This window comes from Setaria viridis, chromosome 8 (assembly GCF_005286985.2).
Source record: "Setaria viridis chromosome 8, Setaria_viridis_v4.0, whole genome shotgun sequence".
NCBI classification, from domain to species: Eukaryota; Viridiplantae; Streptophyta; class Magnoliopsida; order Poales; family Poaceae; genus Setaria; species Setaria viridis.
The window spans coordinates 39,786,555-39,809,451 of record NC_048270.2 but is presented as its reverse complement, the minus strand read 5'-3'; the positions used below and the strand labels follow the sequence as shown (position 1 = coordinate 39,809,451).

The window sequence follows — 22,897 nt, the reverse complement described above, 5'->3', positions numbered from 1 at the left end:
CAAACCATTTCCAGACCCCAGGTGTTAGCTGTGACTGGCTTGATACGAAGAAAAAGTTGCAGCCAGATATGCTCAGTTCTGACAGAGGTGCGGCTTCTGTGCCACCCAAAGATAGTTCCAGTTTCTGTGATGAATCCCAATTATAATCTATCTCAGGCAGTGCTTCTGTGTCATGGACACACAGCTTTAGCTTAGAAATTGAAGACATGTGCCTTGATTTAACTATTCCTAAGGAGAGCAGCGGCTTGCCTTCATCCAGACTTACAACCCTGAGCTTTGGTGCTTCAGGTAGGCTAGTCAACTTTGGACAGTTTTTTATATCGACCTCCTCAAGTACAGGAAAGGTTAATTCATCATCTTCTTTTCCTTCTGTTGCGACCCATCTCTCCAAGCTCTCCAAATCATGTAACCAGAGTTGCTTCAGTGCTGGAAATGGAGTAGACACCATATGGCTGCACAGGCTTCGCAATTTGTCCAACTTTTTCAAATACAGAACTTCAAGGGCTTTGAAATGGCAGAATTGAGGAAATTCCTCGCACAGCGTGCAACCAATCAGATGGAGCTCAGTCAAGTGCTGCAACATACTAAGATCTGTTATCCATGACGGTAAATTGGTGCCTTTGTAGGACTGTATTCTTAGCATCTCTAGCCGGTGATGAGGTTTAAGGGCATCTAACACCTCATTATGAGAATCTGTTTTCTCAGGGGCATCATCATTCCACTTGAGAGATAAGTGTGTGAGTTTCTCTTTTTTTTCAAGATTGGCTGCTTTTGCAAGCACTTCTGTTACATTTTGCAGACCACTTAACTCTAACTCTCCACCAAGGTTTAAGTTTCGAAGTTCTCCGATAGTACTACATCCCAAGCCATCACCAATAACAAAATATGTTAGAGTCTGCAGAGAAGTGATCTGTCCAAGTCCTGGAGGCATGCACGTCAATGATTCGCATCCATTTGTATAGAGGTGTCGGAGGTTTGCCATATATTTCATATCCTTTGGAAGTTGACGAAGGTTTATGCAATGAGAGAGGTCCAACGTTTGTAGATTATACATCATGCTCATACCTTCAGAAAGTTTCTCGAACTCATGTGACGACAGATTAAGATACCTTAGGTGCTGTATGTGTCTTGTTGTAAGCTTTTCCTGTCCAAAACTTAGATACCCATGTGCTGGAAGGTGTAATGCTCGCAGTGAAGTGTACTTTGATATATCAAGGAGGTCATCATAATCTGTAAAAAACAACGTATGGAGCATTGCAGCTTGTTTCTTCAATAGACTTGTAACCTGTTCTTTCCAGAAAACACCATATATTGATAAGAAGAGGTGGCGGGTCGGATTTAGCAACTGCTTGTTGACGCTCGGCTTATTACCATCTATAGTGACACATTCTTTCCCCAGAACAGATAGAGCAATGTCATGCATGAGATCATGTATCTTGCATATGGTTGACTTACGAAGAATTCCATATTGAAGTGTTTGCTTGACATCTTGAAAGAATGACCTTCGAGTTAGCTCCTCGAAAATATATTTTCCTAAGGTTTCTGGATTGTCATCCTCCTGCACAGGTATGAAGTCATGTGCCATCCACAGTCGAATCAAGAGGTCCACATTGATCTCATAATCTTTAGGAAATAAAGCACAAAATGCAAAGCACTGCTTCATATCTGAGGATAGGTCATCAAAACTGAGCTTGAGGATCGGTAAAATTCCGGTTTTCTCACTACAAATGTCACTTTTAGCTAATACATCCTTCCATTCAGTTATACTAGTCCTGTTACTCAACATAGAGCCAAAGGCTTTGGCAGCCAAGGGAGATCCAACACATCGACGAACAAATCCACTGAGAATGCCATCTTGCTCTTCCATATTTGGATTTTGCAAGTTGAATGCTCTGCTCTGGACAATTTCCTTTAAATGCTCGTCACTCAGATTCTCGATATTATGGGCTTCAGCTACACCCATGGTCATAATGCGAGCCACTTCTGCATCACGAGTTGTTGTTAGTACTGCACTGCCCTTGCCACCCTGCTTAAGGCAGGCCTTTAGTTTTCCCCACTTATCAACATCCCGATTCCAGACATCATCTAACACAATGAGGTACCTTTTCCCACTTATTGTACTCTGGAGCTCCTGCAATGATTTTTCACGACATTTCTCATTGGTCTGGCAGATGTTGCTTGCAATGGTACTGACATCGAAATCATCTGACACGCAGTACCACCTCCGAAACTCAAAGTGCTTCTCGATTGCAGGGTCATTGTAAATGAGTTGCACAAAGGTGGTCTTGCCCATCCCACCCATCCCAACAATTGGAAGAACCATGAGATCCCTGTTGCTAGCTTGATCAAGGAGCATCCCCACGATTTTCTTCTTCTCCCGATCTCTAGATCTGCTAAGAATATCTCTGTCGGAGTCAATGATTATGGAATCTGTCTGTCGCCACTGCCTTGATGGCTGTGCTTGCTGCAAGTGCCTGAAACCAAATGTATTCATCTCGGTGACCAAGGCCTCGATGGTCTGCACAATCCTGCGTAGCTTCTTGCCCATCCTGTAACGGAATACAATGGGATTACGAGCGGGGACTAGGAGTCTTGCTACCTCATTTCCAAGCTTGCTGTGGTGGCCCTTCTTCTTGGCTTCTCGCCGAAGCGCCTCGTACTTGAACTCATCAAAGACGTCGTTGGCCTCATAGGCCGCTGTCTTGAGGTCTTTAAGCCAAACTGCAACTTCAGGTCGGGAGGCTCCTTTCTCCTCCGCATCCTGGATGATGTGCAGGATTGCTGGCAGCATGCGCTCCAGGGTCTTGCGCTGCTCCTCCATGCCTTCCATCACCTTGTATTGGTCCAGCAGGTAGCTGGATGCCTTCTCCTTCACCATGGAGATCAGTGGCCCGATCAGTAACTCGGCCATGGTTGCTTCTCCGCCGGCAGGAACACAAGTACACAACCAACAGGAACCCGGCTGATATGTCCTCCTCCGATCCGGCCGTACGCCCGCAGCTCGATCTCCTGCATGCAACCAGCAGAATAAGCAGCTAATTTAGGCACAAACTCTAAGCAGAAATTAAGTTTGAGCAAAGAAATAAGTGAACGAACCAGTACTATTTGTTTCTACAAATTGCTTCAGTTAATTAGCTTCTCCGCGACGCTGGTGACGACACCGGGCTCAGGAAGGACCAACGTCGGGGCGGCGCGGCAGCTCGCGGTGCTGCCGGTGCGCTGGTGGTGGCGCAGGCCGACGGTAGGCGGAGGAGTGGCGGGACAGCGCCGCCGCGCACGGCGCACCGGCGGCGGTGTATCACGGGGACGACCGGTGGCCGCGCGAGGCGATCTGACGGCGGCGTGGTTGCCGCACCGGCGGCGGAGCGGACCGGCTGCTGGAGCTCCTAGGCGGCCGGCGAGCTCGGGGAAAAGCAAAGGCAAAGGCAACGCAAGTGGTGGAGGTGCGTGCGGTGCGGTGTCTTCCCTTGTCCCCCGCAGCGTGACGTGTCTTGGGCCTTTCTTTATTAATCATCGTGAAACCGATCCCCCTCCTCGCGCGCCTCCATGACATGTGGGCCAGAAGGGAAGTGGCGGCCCACGGCACTGCAAAGGTGAGGAAAGTATTATTAGGTGCCGTGTCTTCTCTCAGCCCGGCCCACAAAGGCTAAAGAGGTGTTAATCTATGCGGTAATCGAGGAGCAGTTGAGATTAACAATTTTTTTATTTCATCCAAAGGAAAGATGCTAAGCTTGGTGGGGATTAGTAAATGAGGACGGGCCAGCTGGGAAACCGCCTTGCAGGCCGCTGGAATGCCCCCCTCTCCACTGCTAGCTGTCACTTGGCCCACCACCTCCTCCATTACGCGGCAACTGCCGTTTCTTTTGTTGCTTTTATCTCATCTTTATGCCCGAGTCTTATGCTCCCACCGAATCACAAATAGGATTTACAAAACCGACGAAAACAACCGCTCCGGTCCAGCACCGGTTCAGCTGCACAGTAAACCGCTCGAATTCAAAATTTTCAAATTTTGAATTCAGGCAGTTTACTATGCGGTTTTTACCGTTACCGAGCGGTTTGAATTCGGGCGGGTTACCGAGCGGTTTTTACCAGTTGCGCTGGCAATTCGTCTTTTGAATTCGTCCAGTTTTTATCGGTTACTGACCGATTTTCGGTAAAAATCAAAACCGCCGGGGTCGGTAACCGGTAAAAACCATTTTGGATTTATCCGGGATGACCGGCCTTGCCTGCGTTTGTGGATTTTTGTGGGCGATCCAAAGCGTCGTGGCCCAAGTAGCAGGACCGATATAAACGGGTCTAAGGGGGCGTTTGCTTCCACTGACTTATTTTTAGCACGTGTCACATCGAATGTTTAGATACTAATTAGGAGTATTAAACGTAGACTATTTAGAAAACCTATTACATAAGTGGAGGCTAAACGGCAAGACGAATCTATTAAACCTAATTAATCCATCATTAGCAAATGTCACGTACTCACGTGGAATAAGTCAGTGGAATCAAATCGGAGCTTAATTCTATCAATTTTGAAGACGTATACCTATTCTACACCCAAATCGAAACGGGCACAGATTCCCCAACCAGGCCCACCGCGTCCGTCCGCGCCAACCGAGCCAACGGGAGGGAGAACGCCTCGTCGCCGGATTCCCCCCGCCCAGACACCACGCTGGGACACCTCTAACCCGAAACCGAACTGGGGGCGAGGCGCCGCCACCCGCGCGGGCAGATCGGGAGGCAGCCGAGCAGAGCCAGGTCGGCGCGGGCGGAGATCGGATTCCCCGGCACTCGCAGCAAAGAGGACGAGGGCCGGCCGGGGATGCTCACCTCCGCGCGGACGACGTCCTCGACGATGTTCCCGCCGCCGGCGGTGGGGTCGTCGGCCATCTCGTCGCGCCGCCGCTGCCTGGGGTGGGGAGGGTTTGGGGGGCTTTCGCCGGCTTCGTCGCGAGCTCTTTCTTCTGTTGCCATCGTCTTTCTCTTCAGGGCCCGGGGGATCTGCTGGTTCTGGTTTTGTTTCTACAGCGGGGGCGGACGGCCCAAGAAGGGATACCGGCCTTTTTGATCCAGGAGGCCGGCCGGCCCATCCACCTGATAGGCCTGTGTGGGCCTAGACGGGCCATTGGAACCACAGTTAGAAGATGCATGTAAACACAGACGCAGTGGGGAAATCAATTTCCCAACAGGGTCTGTGCATTCAGAATTTGGATCATCCATCCAAACATCTGCGAAACATGCTGAATGCGCTTCAAAAAAAAAAAAAAAACAGACAACATGCTGAATGTACAGAGGAAAGCAAATGTTGGAAATTGATTATATGTGGGATCTATATAAAAACAGAATACAGGGCCATAACAGATTGAAGAACATCCCGGTCCAGTCACAGGCGATATGCATGGAACCGAAAGTATTTGCTACGACGACTACGCGGCACGTAGGCACACCAACAAACAAGCACGACCAGCGTCTCAAGCTTATTCAGAAGGAATTCAACAAACTTAGTTCTGACGGATCGGACCAAATGACAAGGCAAAAAAAATAAATAAAAAAATACAGGCAGTACTTGAAACCAAGAACCACGCCACATTACCGATGAAGTATCTTTAATTTCAAGACCAAATGGAACAGGAACATGAACGGAAGCAGATATCAGGACTCCATTAACAACACCAACAACAGTAGATCTAAGATGTACTGGAGCCCTCCAGACAACAGCCATACAGAGACAGTATCAGCCGCAGCTGCAGCCGCAGCCGCAAAAGTAGCTGAAGCGAACAGCTGATCAAATCACAAAACGAGCATAGGAACATGTAAGATAACGCTAGAGTATATTGTGTGTAGGCGGCAAATGCCGACTCAAGTTATGTTCATTTTGCTGTGGGACTAGATCAAGCTGCAAGGGGAAGAAATTATTCCCCTCATTTTGATGTTTTCCTCTTCAAGTACGGCGATCTCCCTTTCATCCCCAACTTCTATATGCTGTTCAGCAAGCCTTTGGCGTTGGAGTTTTGGACGATTAGGTACAGTTGGCGTACCGAGTCGTATCTTGGAAGTTCACGGGGAAGCAGGACACCCTGATGTGGTACGGCCGTGTGCGTGCCAGCCCGACCTTGAACAACACCTTGGCTATCACCAACACAGTGCAGTTTGGCCAATTCCCCGCGCCGCTGCCCTGCGCCGACGCCGTCGACGTGCTATCCAGCTGATCGTACTCGGCCCACCCGGCGACCTTGGTCACGTTGTCCGGTGGCTGCTTGTACCCGTTGATGCTCACCGGTGGCTGCTTGAACCCGCTCATGCTCACCTCGGCTGAATACCACTCAGACGGGGCTATCCATATCTCGGTGTTGAGGTTGGTATAATGCACCTCCATGCGCCGGCTGGTGTTGTTGGCAAAGAGAGTGAAGTTGTAGAATTTTTGCTGTTTCAACAGCCCATCATGGAGGCTTGCATCTTCGATGTAGAAGAAGACTTTTGGCGGAGTGAGGCCGACGATGATGACTGCGGCGATGGCGACCACGACCAGGGTTCCTATCATGGCCGCAACTACAAGGAGCTTGCTGCTCCATCCTTTGAGAGGAGGGATAGACATCGCCATGGCAAGTATGAGCCTGTCTAGCTAGCCGGCCAGTCAGACATTTGGAGTATATAAAGGATCATAGGGACGCATGTCGGGAAATGAGGCTCTTAGTCATCGTTTCTGGGTTGCATAATTTCGAATGTCAACTTTAATTAACTTTTAGATCATCGAGAAGTGCTCCATACAAAGGGGCGAAGCTAGCGCTGAATTGACCGTGGTGTACTGCTTAAGAGACTCGTAAATTTTACTAATTAAGATTATATGGTAATTTTGAGTCTAATTAGTGGTAAATAAAAATTTTATATCGTGGCTTCGTCCCTGCCCATACATTCTAAATGTGACAGCATGTTATGCAAAACATAAGCATTCCTCCGAGAGGAAGGGCATGGAGAAATATTGCTCCACGGGGAAGTTGCGAGAGTTCAAGTATCCAACCCCGTACAAGTCCAATAGTAATATGACTCATCGATCAGCTGCCAGCAGACGCAGCCACGTGACTCCATCGAACCTTATTCAAAGTCCTTCTACAATGACATAAAATAAGTATGGAATATTTCTTCAAAGTACGTGTATGGACCGCAGCACATATTCCTTTTCTCAAAGAGCATAGGCGTGCGTGTTGCTTGGTTGTTTGATCCTTGGCTAAAGTTTAGCCCTTGTCACATCTAATGTTCGGATGCTAATTAGGAGGACTAAACATGAGCTAATGATAAAACTAATTGCAGAAGTCCTGGGCCAATTCGCGAGATGAATCTATTAAGCCTAATTAATCCATCATTAGCAAATAGTTACTGTAGCATCTTATTGTCAAATCATGGACTAATTAGGCTTAATAGATTCATCTCGCGAATTAGCCTCCATCTGTGCAATTAATTTTGTAATTACTCAATGTTTAATACTCCTAATTAGTATCAAACATCCAATGTGACAGGGGCTAAAGTTTAATCCTAGTATCCAAACAGATAAGACCGGATAGTGGAAGCATCATGACCTGTGCGGGTTTATTTTTTTAAAAAAAACACGGACATCATGCACATACACTCATTCTGATGAATACACATACAACTGTACCCTATATGATCGAGTGCCACCAAAACTCTAGGCAGCAGATGATCTTGAGATTAATTAACGAAGTCATCATAGGTAAATCTAAGGTTTTTAAAGGCCAGATATTGAAAGCATAATGACACGGTGTTGCGGAAGTACTCATAAGGTTATGGTGCATGTACGTATGCTTGTATGTAAGCATCTGTACGATATTTTGCCAAAAAACAACCGCCGAAACACACTCCGCTTCCTGACTGTGTTCGGTAGAGATGGCTGTGGCTGTGGCTGCCGCAGCCAACAAAAACAGCTGCAGCCAGCGAGCAGTACAGTTACAGCCAGAAACTAAAGCTTACGAGTACATGGATATGGGCAGCCGTTTGGCTGGCCTGCAGATCCAGCAGCTTGGCTGTTTTGGGCGTGCAGCTGCAGCATAAGCGCTACAAAAAATCAGAAGCGAACAGGCCCCGTTGGGAGAAGCCTGAATTATCACTTTATAAAGAGTGTGTCCTAATTCTACCAGGACGGTGTGGGGCAGGGATTGGGATTTTGTTTTCGGAAAATTTTCAGTCCCCATCGAAAACACCTAATTTCATGAAATTTCAGGTGAAATTTGGTGCAAAAAGTGCATCTTTCGCTTGACATACCAAAATTTTGGGCAAATAGTAAATTCGGTCACCACCAAAAGATCGAATTTCATGAAATTTCGGCCAAAATTTTGAACATTGGTGTGTGTGTGGGGGGGGGGGGGGAGGGGAGTAAAAACTTGTTTAGATATATAGGGAGATCGTTAGCCGTCAAAACTTTGCCATGGCTCATCCTAACAGGAGGTTAATAGGCACCCTAATCGTTAGCCAAGCCCCCTGTTAACCGGTAGACCATTTATTAGCTGGCTAAACCCAGTTAATTGGGGCTAATAGCAGCCATCAGATCAAGAAATATAAAAGACACCACTAAAGCCCTCTTTGGCACAGCTCATTTCAGCTTTAGCTTCATCTCTTTTGCGCAAATCGAGACACTATAGCATGAACCTGTTTTATAAGTCAGGACTAAAATAAACTAGAAGTCAGGTGAAGCTACTTTTTTTTGGTTTCACCGGCTTTGGCTTTACCGGTGAAACCGTTTTGGGAGAAGCCCTCCCAAACGGTCCCTAACTATTCCATCAAATCCGTTTCCCGCACGCACACAAAATCAAACTGGAGCAGACCAGGTGCAGAATAAAGTTTGCTATATAGCTATTAGCCCATATACTATCCAAACAGCATAGTGCTAATTGTAGTCATCTACTCCTTCCGTACTAAATTAGTCGTTTTGACTTTTCTAGATGCATAGTTTTATTATGTATCTAGATACATAGGTAAAAATTATATATCTAGAAAAAAACAAAATGCCGGACTAATAATTTGGGACCGAGAGAGTAACAATTAGCTTCAGCCATTAGCAAAGTCATAATTAATCTGAGTCATCTAACCAAAGGGAATGGACATTGGGTCAGTAATTTATAGGTATATATGGCAGGTCCCTGGACAAGTCCATCCACCCTACCTACGTGAACCGACAGAGAAAAAATGGCAACATGCCGCGCTGGCGAGAACACTACGTTCCCCTTCCTAGCCACGGTGCGCTCACTGGTGGCCATCGTGGTCTCCGTGCTCGCCGTCGCAGTGGTGGTGATGGTGATCGTCTTCGTCCACCGCCCCGTGGAGATGGACCTCCAGAGCTACGGCTATGTCCAGACACAAGAATGGTGGTGGATTTATAACAACACCACGTCTGTGTACGAGCCAGCGAAAGAGGTGCCGATGCTGATCATCGTCCACGCACTCAACCCCAGCGGCCGCGGCCAGATCCAGTGCAACATCAGCGTCATCAGTATCATGGACATCCCCAATGCGTCCTTCGTGGAGATGGTGGACTTCTCCAGGTTCGAGCCGACGAATGCCAGCTTCGAGCCGACGAATGTCAGCTTCGACCTGCAGCCGCACAGCTCGCACAGATACAGGAGGTGGGTAAGCCTCAAGGATCCAGCATCGCTGTACTACCTCTACGACAGGCACCACCAGGACGCGAGCCTCGGCTTCCCCGTGATGGTGGTGGTGGAGACCACCTACAAGCCAGCGCACTCGGAGAAGAGCATCAACAAGACCTATTATTGCTGGCCGGTTACCTTCCTCTGTAGCGATTCAAGCACCCCGGACGGTGGCGAGGTCCCTTGCAAGACGGAAGAAGATTTGGAGTACAAGGTCTCATGGCGGAGCCCTCCGCCGGCACCGTCTCCTCCGCCAGCAGTAGCAGGTAATGGTAAATCACCTGCTGGTACTTGATCAGAGACCGCATGCATCGACAACTTCATGTCCGCACAGTCGTGTGTCTCGTGATGAACTGCAGCTTCATGCTCATGTTTAGTTTGTGGAAGTTGTGTGTTTGACTGATCAAGTGCGCTTTGCTTGCTTTAGCTTTCAACATTCAACCACTTTTTAAGGCTCTTGGCCAGCTTGTGTTGATTTCAGCAGTATTCATCGGCAAATCGTCCCTCATTCAAGAAGTTTTTCTTTTTCGACGAAACAACGGGGCCGAGACACCCACCTGAAATCTGTATTCGTACGAGAGCTGCCAAAGCAGCCCGTTTTACAGGTGGCCACATTTTTTTCAGGGCAGGCACGGCGCCCTGAAGAATTGTTGCATGTCCGCTGGAGTTGTAATCTATTTTATCTGCTTTTTCTTTAGGAACACGAGGGGTAATCACCTGCTGCTTATATATATAAAGAGCTCTTTTACGGTACACAATAGTACTACTACTTAGTAGTATATAGTATATATAAGATATAAATATTCATGATTATGAATGATTTAGTAATTATTACATGTGAAAAGTGATATTTCAAACGAAATGGCATTTTAAACTTTATGCTAGTGTCAAAAATAAAATTTTAGTGATGTCATTTGTGTTCTTTTACCATGATACCCTTATACTAGTCATGTATACTATCCATACCACAGGTGAAGGTTTTAGCAGTATACAATTAATCTTAACCGTCGGATATTTGTATACTAGTCCTTTTCGAACAGTAGTATAGCTTAGTATTGTGTACCGTAAAAGAGCACATATATAAAAAGGAAGAAGAGAAGTAACAAACTTCTCGTACTCAGATATCTTGGGTTTTTGAAAGCTTTTCAGAACAAAGCATAGACTTGCTCCTTGAATGATTATCTCAGATCGCTCAATGTGTATGGTTCCTTACCGAGGCATTTGTTTGCCTCTTTTCCTTCCTACTTCTAATAAAGCTTTTTGTGGAGCTCAGGGTAGGGGATGAAAAGAAAGAATACTTGTATTACATATATTGCAAAGTCAAAAACCGGATCTAAGGAGAAAACAAGTCATACAATCAGATCAAGATGTGCATGCGTGTGAATATGTGGGTGGTGGATAGGGAATGTATGGAAACTCCATTTTATATAATCTCTCTCCCTTTGGACATATTTAATATTGAGAACATGGCTGAGAGACTCGATGAAATGAGAGTTTCCATTGAGCAATTGCAAGAATTCTGTTGCCGATGTTGATCTAGCTCCTGTTTGAAAATTGTGCTCCATTGAAAGAAAAGTTGTGAAGTTGATTTAAATTTGAGAGCATTGTTCTAAATTCTTTGTGGCTTGTTCATCATTAAAAAATATCTATCCTCCATAGTAATAAGCTAGAATATTAATTGAGCATCTAAATGGAGTGCCATGTCTTGTTATGTACGATTAAGTGCAGGGTTAACACTAAAAGGCAATGCTGATTTCTATCGAAGACTTGCTCGAGGATGAGCAAGGTTCACGTATGGGGGGTTGTTGACACTCGTTATTGACACACTTTTACCCCTATTTATCTTCAATATTAGTATACAAAGGATATCAAAACTATTGAACATACCTAATAATCAGGACGTTTTCACATATGCATTGTATTTTGGATGACATTCTATTTTTATAGGAAATTGGACTAAATTGGAGCATAATAGGATGAGGCTAAGGACAAGCGACGGTCCATAAGAAAGACGAAGGCCAAAGGCCCCAAAAAGGGCCCCATTAATGCTCAACCTTGGCGAGCAATCCTCAAAAAGACTTAGGGACTAAGTTTCAGAAGATATGGCAAGTTGACTTCGGGATCAAGATGAAATCAAGCAGTACTTGGAAAGTTATTAAGATCCATCCTTATCATGAGGTTATCGTTGAGCCAGGCCCACATGCAAGTGAAAATAAAGTTCCAACATCAGAGAGGACTTGGAGAAGAAGTTGGATGCGAGGGGACGAAAGGAAGGGTCAGGTCAATTGGCCTGGACCCACCCAAGCCGATCAGCATGGGCCTTCACCTCGCCTGTTCAGCTTCCCTTTCATACCATGACCTCTCCAGGGTATAAATACCCCCTTTCTCTGTCAGCACTGGGAGGGGAAGTTCAGATTTGAAGCAGGAGAAGCTGAGCAACCAGCAGGTTTCACACTACCAAGACACGTTCGATTCACATTGTCTAGAGACTCTTTGAGTAACACACAACTCCCTAAAAGCTTCCATATGCATGCAGATCCTAGTCTTTTCCATACGCATGCACTGCATTCACACACATGCATGTAACCCTTTCACACATGCATGTAGCTTGATTAATCTTCTCATGCGTGTTCACAACTAACGCATGGATGAAAAACATGTCAAGATTAATTTCCAACACATTTTTCTTCTATAGATATATAGTTTCCACTAAGTGGTTCATCACCACATAATAAACTTTTGGTTAAAACTTGCTTGGAGCTAAAATTTAGATACTTAGTCTCTGCATATCATCGATCAATGTTGTTAGAGGAATATAACATTATTGTGTACATGCATCAATGATCGAACTTCAATTATTATAGATACTGTAGCAATGCATATATCTCAAATATTGCTTCTCTTTAGCTAAAGAATAGGATGCTAGAATGAAAGCGTCAAAAGAAAAACATAATGATGAAGGCATTAGGTCCTCTCTTTTGGGGGCAAGATTCCTGCTGATATTGATAACAAAAGAAGGATACCAGGGTTCTCTCCCATTTGTAGAAAGGGATCGGAGGGAACCCATGCCATCCTACGTTCGTTATCAATATCACCATGGGACGTGATGCCTCCATCTTTCATTCTAGCATCCAATTCTTTAGTTAAAGCGAAGAAATAGCTAAGATATATGCCTTGGTGTAGTACAACTGTACGCACAATAATTAAAGTATGACCATGTGTATGTTACTGCATGCAGTTATATCTTTCTGGGGCAATCGAGCCAATCCGGTTACATTATTTTCCACTAAAAAAATCTAACTACATTATTTTTGCAAATCCTGAATGAAACGAAGCCACAGCTAAAATGATTCTAGAATGGCAACAACAAATCTCTGTCAGCGTTTTGTTCTGCAGCGACAGGAGGTACCACCAACATCCGCCAAGCTCCGTTTTCAACGCAGCTCGTCCATCTTATTGTAAGCGAGCACCGTCTGAAAAGAACACCAAGTGCAGTAGTTGCTTGGGCTGCAGTAGGGCACCGTGTCCACCTTGTGATGAGGCCCATGCGGCTTAACTTGAGAATCCTCCGGTATCTCCAATTAGTAGTAGCAAGATTAAGGTGGACACATCTCTTAAAGGATTTCTAAGAGTTGAATCGGACTATCTTCTCCAAGGTTTTCACATATGCATTCAGGTCATTGTTAAACATATGTAACAATATCGTGTAATGTGTACAACTACCGTACCTAGAGTTGTTGGTTGTAGATGATAGAGTTTTTATCATGTAATTTAGGGATGGTGGACAGGTTGTTGTACACTGACGTGTAAACCACGTTAGAGGTGATTTATTCAACCCTATATTATAACATGTAAAGCGCTGCTTCCCCAATTTCTATATATAGTCATATCTCTGCCTGTACATCTCAAATAAACTTGAATTCCGGTGTAAAAAAGTTTGTGTTTCTTGGTTACATGTCTATGTACATGCTACAGGAAGATTAACTCGTTAATCTTACATCCAACCGTACTTCTGAATCTTTTTTAAATGAACCAGGCAGTAGAGCTGCCGATTATATTAAAAAAAAGAAAGATCTGAGACAACAGAGCCACCGAAGTAGCTCCCAACAGATAACGCTGACTCAACTCAACTCAACTCAAAACAAAAACCAACTCTATGACTGGTCGTCGACGCAAGCCATGCAACACTAACGCCTCAGGAGTCATCTCAGGCTCCTTTGTTTTCTTCTTACGCTGTCTTGGCTTGGGAGGTGCCAGTCGCGACTTCTTAAATGGTGCTCTTAGTCGATGTGGTGGGGATGGAGATCTTGATCGAGCAGTAAGCGACAGTCCCGGTGGTGATGACAGCTGTGGAGCAGGTTGTGGTGGAGATGATGGTCTGGATGTTTGAGGAGATGGTCACTGCTGTGGATTTGCGGAGAGTGGTCTTGTTCTCTGAGGAGGTGCCTCCATGCCGGGGATGATGATGTAGCGTTTGCACCATGGAATGACCCCGTGAACCACTTCTCCTAGTGTTGTTGATCCGTCGCCTGCCGGGAAGTCGAGCTCTAGGCTTTCAAATTGGCTATCAGCGATTCTCTCTACGCCAACACTGGCGTAGCCAGGTGGAATCTCTAGGCCATGGCATGTATGGTTTGGCAGCATTGGCAAGGCACTCCTGTACGCTACCTGGACATATAAAAGAAATAAAGAAGTTCTTAAACTTCAAATTGGCAAGGTACTCCCGGGGCTCCGGTGCATAAATATTATGTATAAGTATACCTTAATGTTGAGGTTGTCGATCGGTGTATGCAGCTCACATGTGGTACGTTGCGTGATGGCATCCACAGGGATAGTTGCTCTTCCACGGGTAATCCTGGCGTATGTGGCTCAGGGAGCCCTGTGGACGCACAGCTGCTCCCGAGGTGTTGAGAAGGGATGGCAACTGCGCTGGCCATTCGACTACTGCCTCCCTCCTGCATTCTTACTTCTACAAAATGTAGTTTGTCTTCTATCGTGCGCCGCCACCTCTCATCTTCTTGGTCCTTTCTTCGGTTCTGGCTTCTATATGTGTCCAAGTCACCTCGGAATGCGAACTTCCACGAAACAAGCCCGAACCCTCGGGTACGTCCTGGGTGTTCGGGATTCCCGAGGGCCAATGTGAGCTCATCATTCTCTCGGTACACCTTCAACGTCCCAGCCTTAACATCCTGAACATTCTTGTCAATCTTTTTGGCCACCTCATGTAACATCTCATCAAAGATCAGCGTCCCATCCTCTAGGCTTATCTAACCTCCATGAGCATAATACCAATTTTTCGATCAATCGGGCCATTCAATTGTTCCTGGTACGATACCCCAATCAATCAGGTCTTGTTCCATCTGCTTCCATTTGGGAATTGCTTTGGCGTAACCACCTCGCCCTAGCTTATGATGGTACTCCTTCTCCCCAGTATTGTCTGTGTTCTTGGCGACCTTGTTCACACTATCTTGGCTTCTCTTATATTGTACAAATGCCTCCCAGTGGTCCCTACATTATGGATACACAATAAAATCTGGAGTTCGGTCCTTCTTAATGTAGGTGGCATCCAACATCTTCTTGAATATCTGGAATTGTGTGGCCATCTTCTTCAGTGTCCACACTTTCACATCATTTTCAATATATCCGTCAGGAAATGTGAAATATTTCTTAACTTCTTCCCATAGCCTATTCGTTTCTGTATCCTGGAGCGCGTATGGATTAGTCATTTTGCCCTTCCATTCCCTTATGCTGACGGGCACGTTCTCCCTTACGATTACCCCGATCTAACTCACGTACTGTATTGCCACTTCTTTGGGAGCAACCAGCCCGCCCTCTTCTGTGACTTCCATGATGATAACCTTTTTGTTCCAGTCTTCACCTTAGAAGGACCTTGGGGCTTTAGATGGTTTGTCGATCTAGAGGGCTAATAGTTCAAGATTTATTAATTAATTAGTACATAGTAATAATGAATAAGATCATATATTATATATAGAGGGTTAAAATATGATCTATACCTCATCGGAACCTTCTGCCACGGTAACCTTTTGCTAGGGCTCGGGCTCTTCATTGCCATCGCTGGAACCCTCCTCCACGGCAAGGTTTTGCTGGGGCTCAGGCTCTTCATTGCCATCGCCAGACAGGTTGAGAAACATATCTTCCTGGCTACCCTCTTCATTGGTGTACGCTATGGGAAGGTTGGAACTACTATCACCAGCAATAATCCGCTCCACTAGATACCTTCTGGCCTTGTCGTCTGCCATCTCAACTACTTTGTACATGAAATCATAGAAGAACCATGAAAAAAAATTCTAAGAATGTTCATGAATTTCAACTAATTTATAAGAATGTATACAAAATTTCTAAGCATATTTCTACCAAATTTCAACAAATTAATTCGTGTGGGGATGGAGTTGGGGGGGGGGGGGTGATGGCCGGGACTCGCACTTGTGCCCGAGGCGGCGACGAGGATGGCGACGACGGGGGAGGTGGCTGGCTGGTGATGGGATGGTAGTCGCGGTGACAGGGACGGTTACGACGGGGAGGAGGTGGTGTCGGCGTGCGATGAGGTGGCAAAGGGGCACGGAGGTCGCGGCGATGGGGATGGAGGCAGTGGTAGGGACGGAGGAAGATGATGGCGGCGGCGACGGAGAAGGAGGAGGCCGGCGAAGAGGATGGCGGCAGCGACGGGATGTGGCAACGGAGGAGGCCGGCGATGGGCGGGACGAGGATGATGACAATGAAAATTTCCTTAAGTGTTGGGCGCGGGGGGTAGAAGACGGCCGTAACTTTTATACAGAACCCCCATTTTTATCCCGATTTGTAACTGCAATCGGGACTAAAGGTCCTTTTATCCTTGTTGGAATTAGCAACCGGGATAAAAGGCCCCCCCTTATCCCGGTTTATGATCACCCGAGATAAAAGCCCCCCTCCCCCTTATCTCGGTTGCCCACCCTTTAATCACCAGAGATAAAAGGCCACCATTTATCCCGGTTAGAAAGTGGAACCGTGATAAATGGGTACTTTCAGGCAGGAATCGAAAAATACCCTTTTATCCCGGTACTACTTTCTAACCGGGATAAATGGGGGGCCTTCTCCTGTTTTTCATCTTCCGACTGTTTTTTGGAAATTTATTTTATTTATGTTTTCATTGGATTTCAGGAAGCAAAAAATAAAAAATTTACATATTTCAAACATGCAAAAATATATTAAATTAGCAAGTTTGTTTACAATAAGTTTGAACTAGTCATAAATACTATACTATTTATTTTTGCTTCTATTTGGAAATTTATTTTACTTATGTGTTCACTGAATTTCAAAAAGCAAAAAATAAGAAATTTACATATTTCAGACATGCAAAAATATATTAAATTAGCAAGTTTGTTTACAACAAGTTTGAACTAGTCATAAATTCTATACTATTTCTTTTTGCTTCTATAATTATTCATTTGATCGATGTATGTGGTTTACTAACTTCTTAGCTAGGAGGAATGTTTAGGGCACATCACATTATGTTTATCATCTTCTGCACATCACAAATGTGACTTTAGGAAGATAGCCCTCTGATCCTCTTCCAACGGAGGTACCTTTCTACATCTACCATCATCAAGGTTTGCAATGGATTTTTGTTAACTTCTTAGCTAGTACTTAAGTTCATTTGGTTGATGCCTTATCTCATAGAACTTTTGTGCTATGTTAAGGGCGTTTCTGGTCTATTCTCTAACAATAAGACAAATTTTGTAAGGATAAGACAAATTTTATAAAGATAAGATAACACAAATTTTGTAAGGATAAGACAACACAAATCATAAAGAGAATCACTTTTGATAATAATTCAAATACATAAGAAAAAGTAAGTACTTAAGTTCATACAACATTCCTTGTCTTAGAGAGAAGTTCAATTACATAAGACAAAATGTTACATCCATGGATCCCACTGGCCTAGTCTGGCTCACTTATGAAGATATAGACCATAACTGATATCCCCAATCTTAAAGTCTAGAACGTCATCAATATAACTTAGAACATGAACTAGTGCACTCTCTAGCAATTTATACTGATATCCATTTGTACAACCATAAATCTCAAACAATGATGTGTCCATCGCTTCAGATGCCTTGTAGAAAGAGATCTTAGTCTGTCACATGAAATCTCTATCGTGTGCCGGTAATCCAACGCTGTGTCTATATCCCATCCTTTCCACGACTTGCTCCAGAATCGCTTCAAAGCTTATTGCCGCAAAGGTTCGATTATAGACATCCTAAAAGAAGAGAATAGCATTATCATGAAATTTAAAAGATGTAATGTAATTAAATATAAAAGGATGATTAGATCCATACAATGTCATGTAGATTCAGATTACATATCCTCTCAGCCGTCGTTATCATACTACTGATTCCCTGCTCAAGCCCCTTTATTTTAGAAATACGAGTAGTCTGGCACCCTGTAACCATGACGCTTTAGCTTTTGCAGGCATGCCGCCATAGTGGTCATTTCATATTATGTCGTATCTGTGGATGGTTGACCCGATGCGTCAATTGTAACCATCAGCTTGGGTTGTACTCTTGGTGCTCCTCGAATGGGTATTTGAAAAGAGATGTGCAGGCATCTAACTGGACCAACTACATCTTGTCGCACTCTAGGAGCGGTACCACCTAGCTCCGCGACAACTTTTCTAAGCCATCTAATACTGTTGAGAGTCTACATTGTATGTAAATAGAATTAGAAATTAATCATGTGTAGTACAAAACCAATTAGAAGAAAGAAATAACATTACTATGCTCAGAAGTGGTCCGTTGCTTGGATCGCCTTTTGGCAGGACGCTACCGGGAGTAGGGAAGTGAACTCCTGCAGGATGTGACACCTTGAGGATAGGTACATTTCTATATGACATTCCTGCAGGACGTGCAAGTTCAACAAATGTACGGATTTGTAAAACCATATTGAATTTGACAAGATATATAAACCATCTAGATAAACTCTTGTTGACACTGGTTTTTGACACATATCAAAGTCAGCGTCAAGAGGAGGAAAATGGCCAATGACTTAAAGGATAAGGAACGAAGGATTCGACCGACAGAGGTTAAGGGCAAGTGGCCGATAGCGATGATAGGGCTCGGCCGATGGCGGATGGAGAAGGTTGGCTAGTGTGCCGATACGGGCCTGTATGGGCCAAGGAAGATGGCGGATAAGGTTGGCCCGTAAAGGCCAGGGAGGATCTGACTCCGTTGCGGGTTGTTTTGTATGTAGATGTTTGTTACCTTAAAATTAGAGATAGAGTTGTAACTCGTGTGCGACCAGGATACGTATTCTAATAGGCTATAAATAGGCGCCCTAAGGGGCTTGTAAAAAACAACCAATCAACAATACACATCTACAATTTTCCTGCAATTTACTTTCAAGTCAGCGACTTCGCCAAGCCCTTTTCTTTTTCACGAGTTCATGCGAGTTGGCAGGGCTGCATCAGCTTGATCTCTGGCCAATCCGTAAGTTCTATTTCTTGAGTAACATCTAGGCTTTGACTTCGGGCGCATCGCTGTCGTCTCGTCTAGATTTATTCACCAATTATCGATATCTGCTAGAGCTGTAGGGTTTTCTCTATTGTTTTAGCTTTTATCACCAGTTACCCAGCTTGAAACACGTGCTATCGGCCATCCACCCTGCTCTGTTATCTGTCATCACCATACGGCCGATCAGATCTGTTTCGAGTGTTGTCACGTAGCCTTGTATCGGTTATTCTCGTAATTTCCTTTACATTGCTACACGGTCATCGGCAGACTCCTGCCGGTCACCTTTCACCTAATATCGGCGGATCGCTCTGCTGATACGTCATCGGAGCGGATCGGAAACCCAGCCGATCAGCTCTTTGCATCTGACACGTGCTCTTTTCCTTGTCAATCAACAGGTCAGATTGACTGGCACGCCGCGCGAACCGCACCAGGGCGAAATCCTAATAGGAGCTAAGGAGATTCTCTCGAGTCATGTGTCCGATGCGAGGATCGGACGAGCCGTTCGGTTTTTGCGCCAACAACTCTCCATATTGAATTTGACAAGATAAACTCTCCATGATATCACTCACATTGCACCTTAAAATCCATCACAAGATAAACTCTCCATAATTTCTATGAAAAATTCTAGCAAATAAACTATATGTCCATCACCATTCTACACATCAAGCAAACTACACACACACACACACACACACACACACACACACACATATATATATATATATATATCCATCACCATTCTACACATCAAGCAAACTATCCATCTCTATCAAGCAAACAAATCCTCTTCAATCTCTCTCTCTTTCTAACAAGAAAACTCAATTTTCTCCCTCTATTTCACTATATATAAAGCATAAAACAAAGCATAACAACAATAAATGAGTAGAGGATGGAGTAGCTAACCTTCACAACACTTTGGATGACCAAAATCCCCACGGAAATGAGGAAATTTTTTTTGGCAGGACCTCCCCTAGGATTTCTTCGGCGCCAAGAGGTGAAGCATTGTGGAGCGGCTCGGGCTGGAAGAGGAAGAAAGGCCTCTGCCTTGGTTTTTAACGGTGGGATGAATTTTTATCCTGGTTTAAAAGTACAACCGAGACAAAAAGGACCCCCTTTTGTCCCGGTTTAAGTTTACTCCCAGTTCTATGCTCCAACCGGGATAAAAGATCCAACCTTTTGTCCCGGTAATACCAACCGGGAGTAAATCTTTTATCCTGGTTGGTAACTCCAACCGGGACAAAAGGTTGGATCTTTTGTCCCGGTTGGTGGCTCCAACCGGGACTAAAGGGTGGCGCCGTCGGTGCTCGAATTCTAGCCATTACAACCGGGATAAAAGGGTGGTCTTTAGTCCCGGTTGCAAATACCAACCGGGAGTAAAGGTGCGCCCCATTCCAGCCTACTGTGGCGCACCTCCTTTTCTCCCGGGCCTAAATTAAACCTAGACTAAAGGGAGGGATCGAAAGTCAGTTCTCTACTGGTGTAACACCTAGCTGTTGGTCTTTCTTAGTGCTTATTCTCCTCTCCTTTACTTTATCAAAAGGCTCAAATGACAGGGGCGCCAAAGAAAAACAATTCAAAGGATGAGCAAGCCTTAGCATTTAAGCTACTAGCATAACTTTTGTCACATATAGTTCCAAATGGGAGAGAACCCATGGTATCCTTGTTTTGTTATCAATATCAGCAGGAATCTTGGCCCCAAAAGAGATGACCTGATGCCTTCATCATTATGTTTTTCTTTTGGCACTTTCATTCTAGCATCCTATCACTTTATTTTCACTTGCCGAGTGTCTTTAGGGTTTCGCCGAGTGCACCAAGCACTCGACAAACCTCCTGATTCCCGTAGTGACCCCAGAAAGATATAACTGCATGCAGGAACATACATGGTCATACTGTAGTTATTGTGCGTACAGTTGTACTACAGCAAAGGCATATATCTTAGCTATTACTTCGCTTTAACTAAAGAATTGGATGCTAGAATGAAAGATGGAGGCATCAGGTCCTATGTTTTGGAGCCACTATTACTAGCTTCCTGCTGATATTGATAACGAAAGTAGGATTGCATGGGTTCCTAGAAAGGGAGGGAACCCATGCCATCCTACTCAATATCAGCAGGAATCTTGGCCCCAAAAGATAGGACCTAATGCCTTCATCATTATGTTTTTCTTTTGACGCTTTCATTCTAGCATCGATCCTATTCTTTAGCTAAAGCGAAGCAATATTTGAGATATATGCATTGCTAACAGTATCTATAATAATTTAAGTTCGATCATTGATGTACACAATAATTTTTTGATCGATGATATGCACAGACGAGTATCTAAATTTTAGCTCCAAGTAAGTTTATCTTAAGGGGTTCCCTGATTAAACCCAAATCTAGATATACTCCCCTAAAAATTAAATAAACTTCCAATGGTATAGTCCGACGGACTAGGGCCACCTGATTAAACCTATATTTAACGACCAACATCCTTATTATGTGGTGAACCACTTAGTGGAAACTATCTATAGAAGAAAAAAGTGTTGGAAATTAATCTTCACATGTTTTTCATCCATGCGTTAGTTGTGAACACGCATGAGAAGATTAATCAAGTTACATGCATGTGTGAAAGTGTTACATGCAGGAAGAGGGACATGGCGGTGGACAGGAGGAGGCGGACACTAGGGTTGCACTACTAGAGAACTGACATTCCATCCTGGTACTTTTATCCCATTGACTTTGGACTCAGAACTAAAATGCCTTTAGTCCTTGCTCAAAAATAAGGCACCGAAGGCCACCGACGGGGGGACCCGGTTGTAGGCCTGGTTGTAACAGCTAAAAAATATGGCATCGACGCCCCCTTGTCCCGGTTTGCAATCTAAACCTTTTGTCCCGGTTGAAAATTCCAACCGGGACAAAATTTTGTCGCCTCCCACTCTCTCTCTCTCTCTCCACTTATCTCCTCCCTTCCCTTTCTTATCTCCCATGCAAGGCCTTTCCACCTTATCTCTTCTTCCTCCTCCTCCTGTCCCTTTCATCCAGGCTCCGGCGCAGGCGTGGGCGGCTGGCCGGGCGGGTGCGGGCGCGCGGCCGGCGCGGGCACACGGAAGGCAGGCAGGCGGCACGGGCATGGGCGGCAAGCGGCTGGCACGGGCGCGAGCGGGCGGCGTGAGGCTAGCGCGGCCGTGGGAGGCAGGTAGGCGGCGGGCACGAGTGGCTTTTTTTTATTTTTTTGAAACTTTTTAGTCGCAGTTGGTAATACCAACTGGAATTAAAGGGGGGCCCTTTAGTCTCAAGTGAATGACCTAGGATGAAAGGACTCCTTTAGCCTCGAATAGTTAGTCTCGGTTGGATTTTTGGGATCTATGACTCTTACCAACCGGGACTAAAGCTCTGTTTTCTATAGTAGTGTTGAAAATTGCGCTCACGTTGGAGAAGCGGATGAAGAGGTTGTGGTTGGCCTCATTTTTCTGGTCGGTGTAGGAGGAAGTCAGGTTGTAAACATAGGGGTAGACTGTGTTGTTGCAGAATGAGTCTAGGCCTTTCATTTTTAGTAGTTCAGCCACCACTACCGGAAACCACAAATTTGCTGAGTGTTTTTATGTTTGCCGAGTGTTTTCCCTCGGGCACTCGGCAAACAAGATCTTTATTGAGTGCTGAGCAAAAAACACTTGGCAAAAAAGAAACACTCGGCAAAGAAGGGATTTGCCGACTTACGCACGTGCCCCATCCCCGGCCAAAAACTCAGCCCCCACCCACCCACCCAC

The 22,897-nt window shown here is 45.1% G+C and overlaps 2 protein-coding genes and 1 long non-coding RNA gene across 3 annotated transcripts; 1 reads left to right on the top strand and 2 right to left on the bottom strand.

Annotated features, from left to right (window-relative positions):
• Positions 1 to 437: 437 nt before the first annotated feature.
• LOC117833147 (putative disease resistance protein RGA4) lies at positions 438 to 3,485 on the bottom strand. Its single transcript, XM_034712552.2, is given in 3 exon segments — positions 438 to 613; positions 616 to 3,009; positions 3,097 to 3,485. Coding segments are annotated over 2 exon segments (2,325 nt in total). The 5' UTR covers positions 2,912 to 3,009; positions 3,097 to 3,485; the 3' UTR covers positions 438 to 584.
• Positions 3,486 to 9,144: 5,659 nt separating this feature from the next.
• LOC117866335 (uncharacterized) lies at positions 9,145 to 13,548 on the top strand. Its single transcript, XM_034750524.2, has 2 exons — positions 9,145 to 9,913; positions 11,595 to 13,548. The coding sequence occupies exons 1-2, from the start codon at positions 9,187 to 9,189 to the stop codon at positions 11,651 to 11,653; spliced, it is 786 nt and encodes a 261-aa protein (XP_034606415.1). The 5' UTR covers positions 9,145 to 9,186; the 3' UTR covers positions 11,654 to 13,548.
• Positions 13,549 to 17,580: 4,032 nt separating this feature from the next.
• On the bottom strand, positions 17,581 to 20,277 carry LOC117834040 (uncharacterized). Its single transcript, XR_011898999.1, has 3 exons — positions 20,057 to 20,277; positions 18,421 to 18,539; positions 17,581 to 18,344 (listed from the first exon to the last, which is right to left on the bottom strand). It is a non-coding gene; the product is annotated as an uncharacterized lncRNA (long non-coding RNA).
• Positions 20,278 to 22,897: the final 2,620 nt, after the last annotated feature.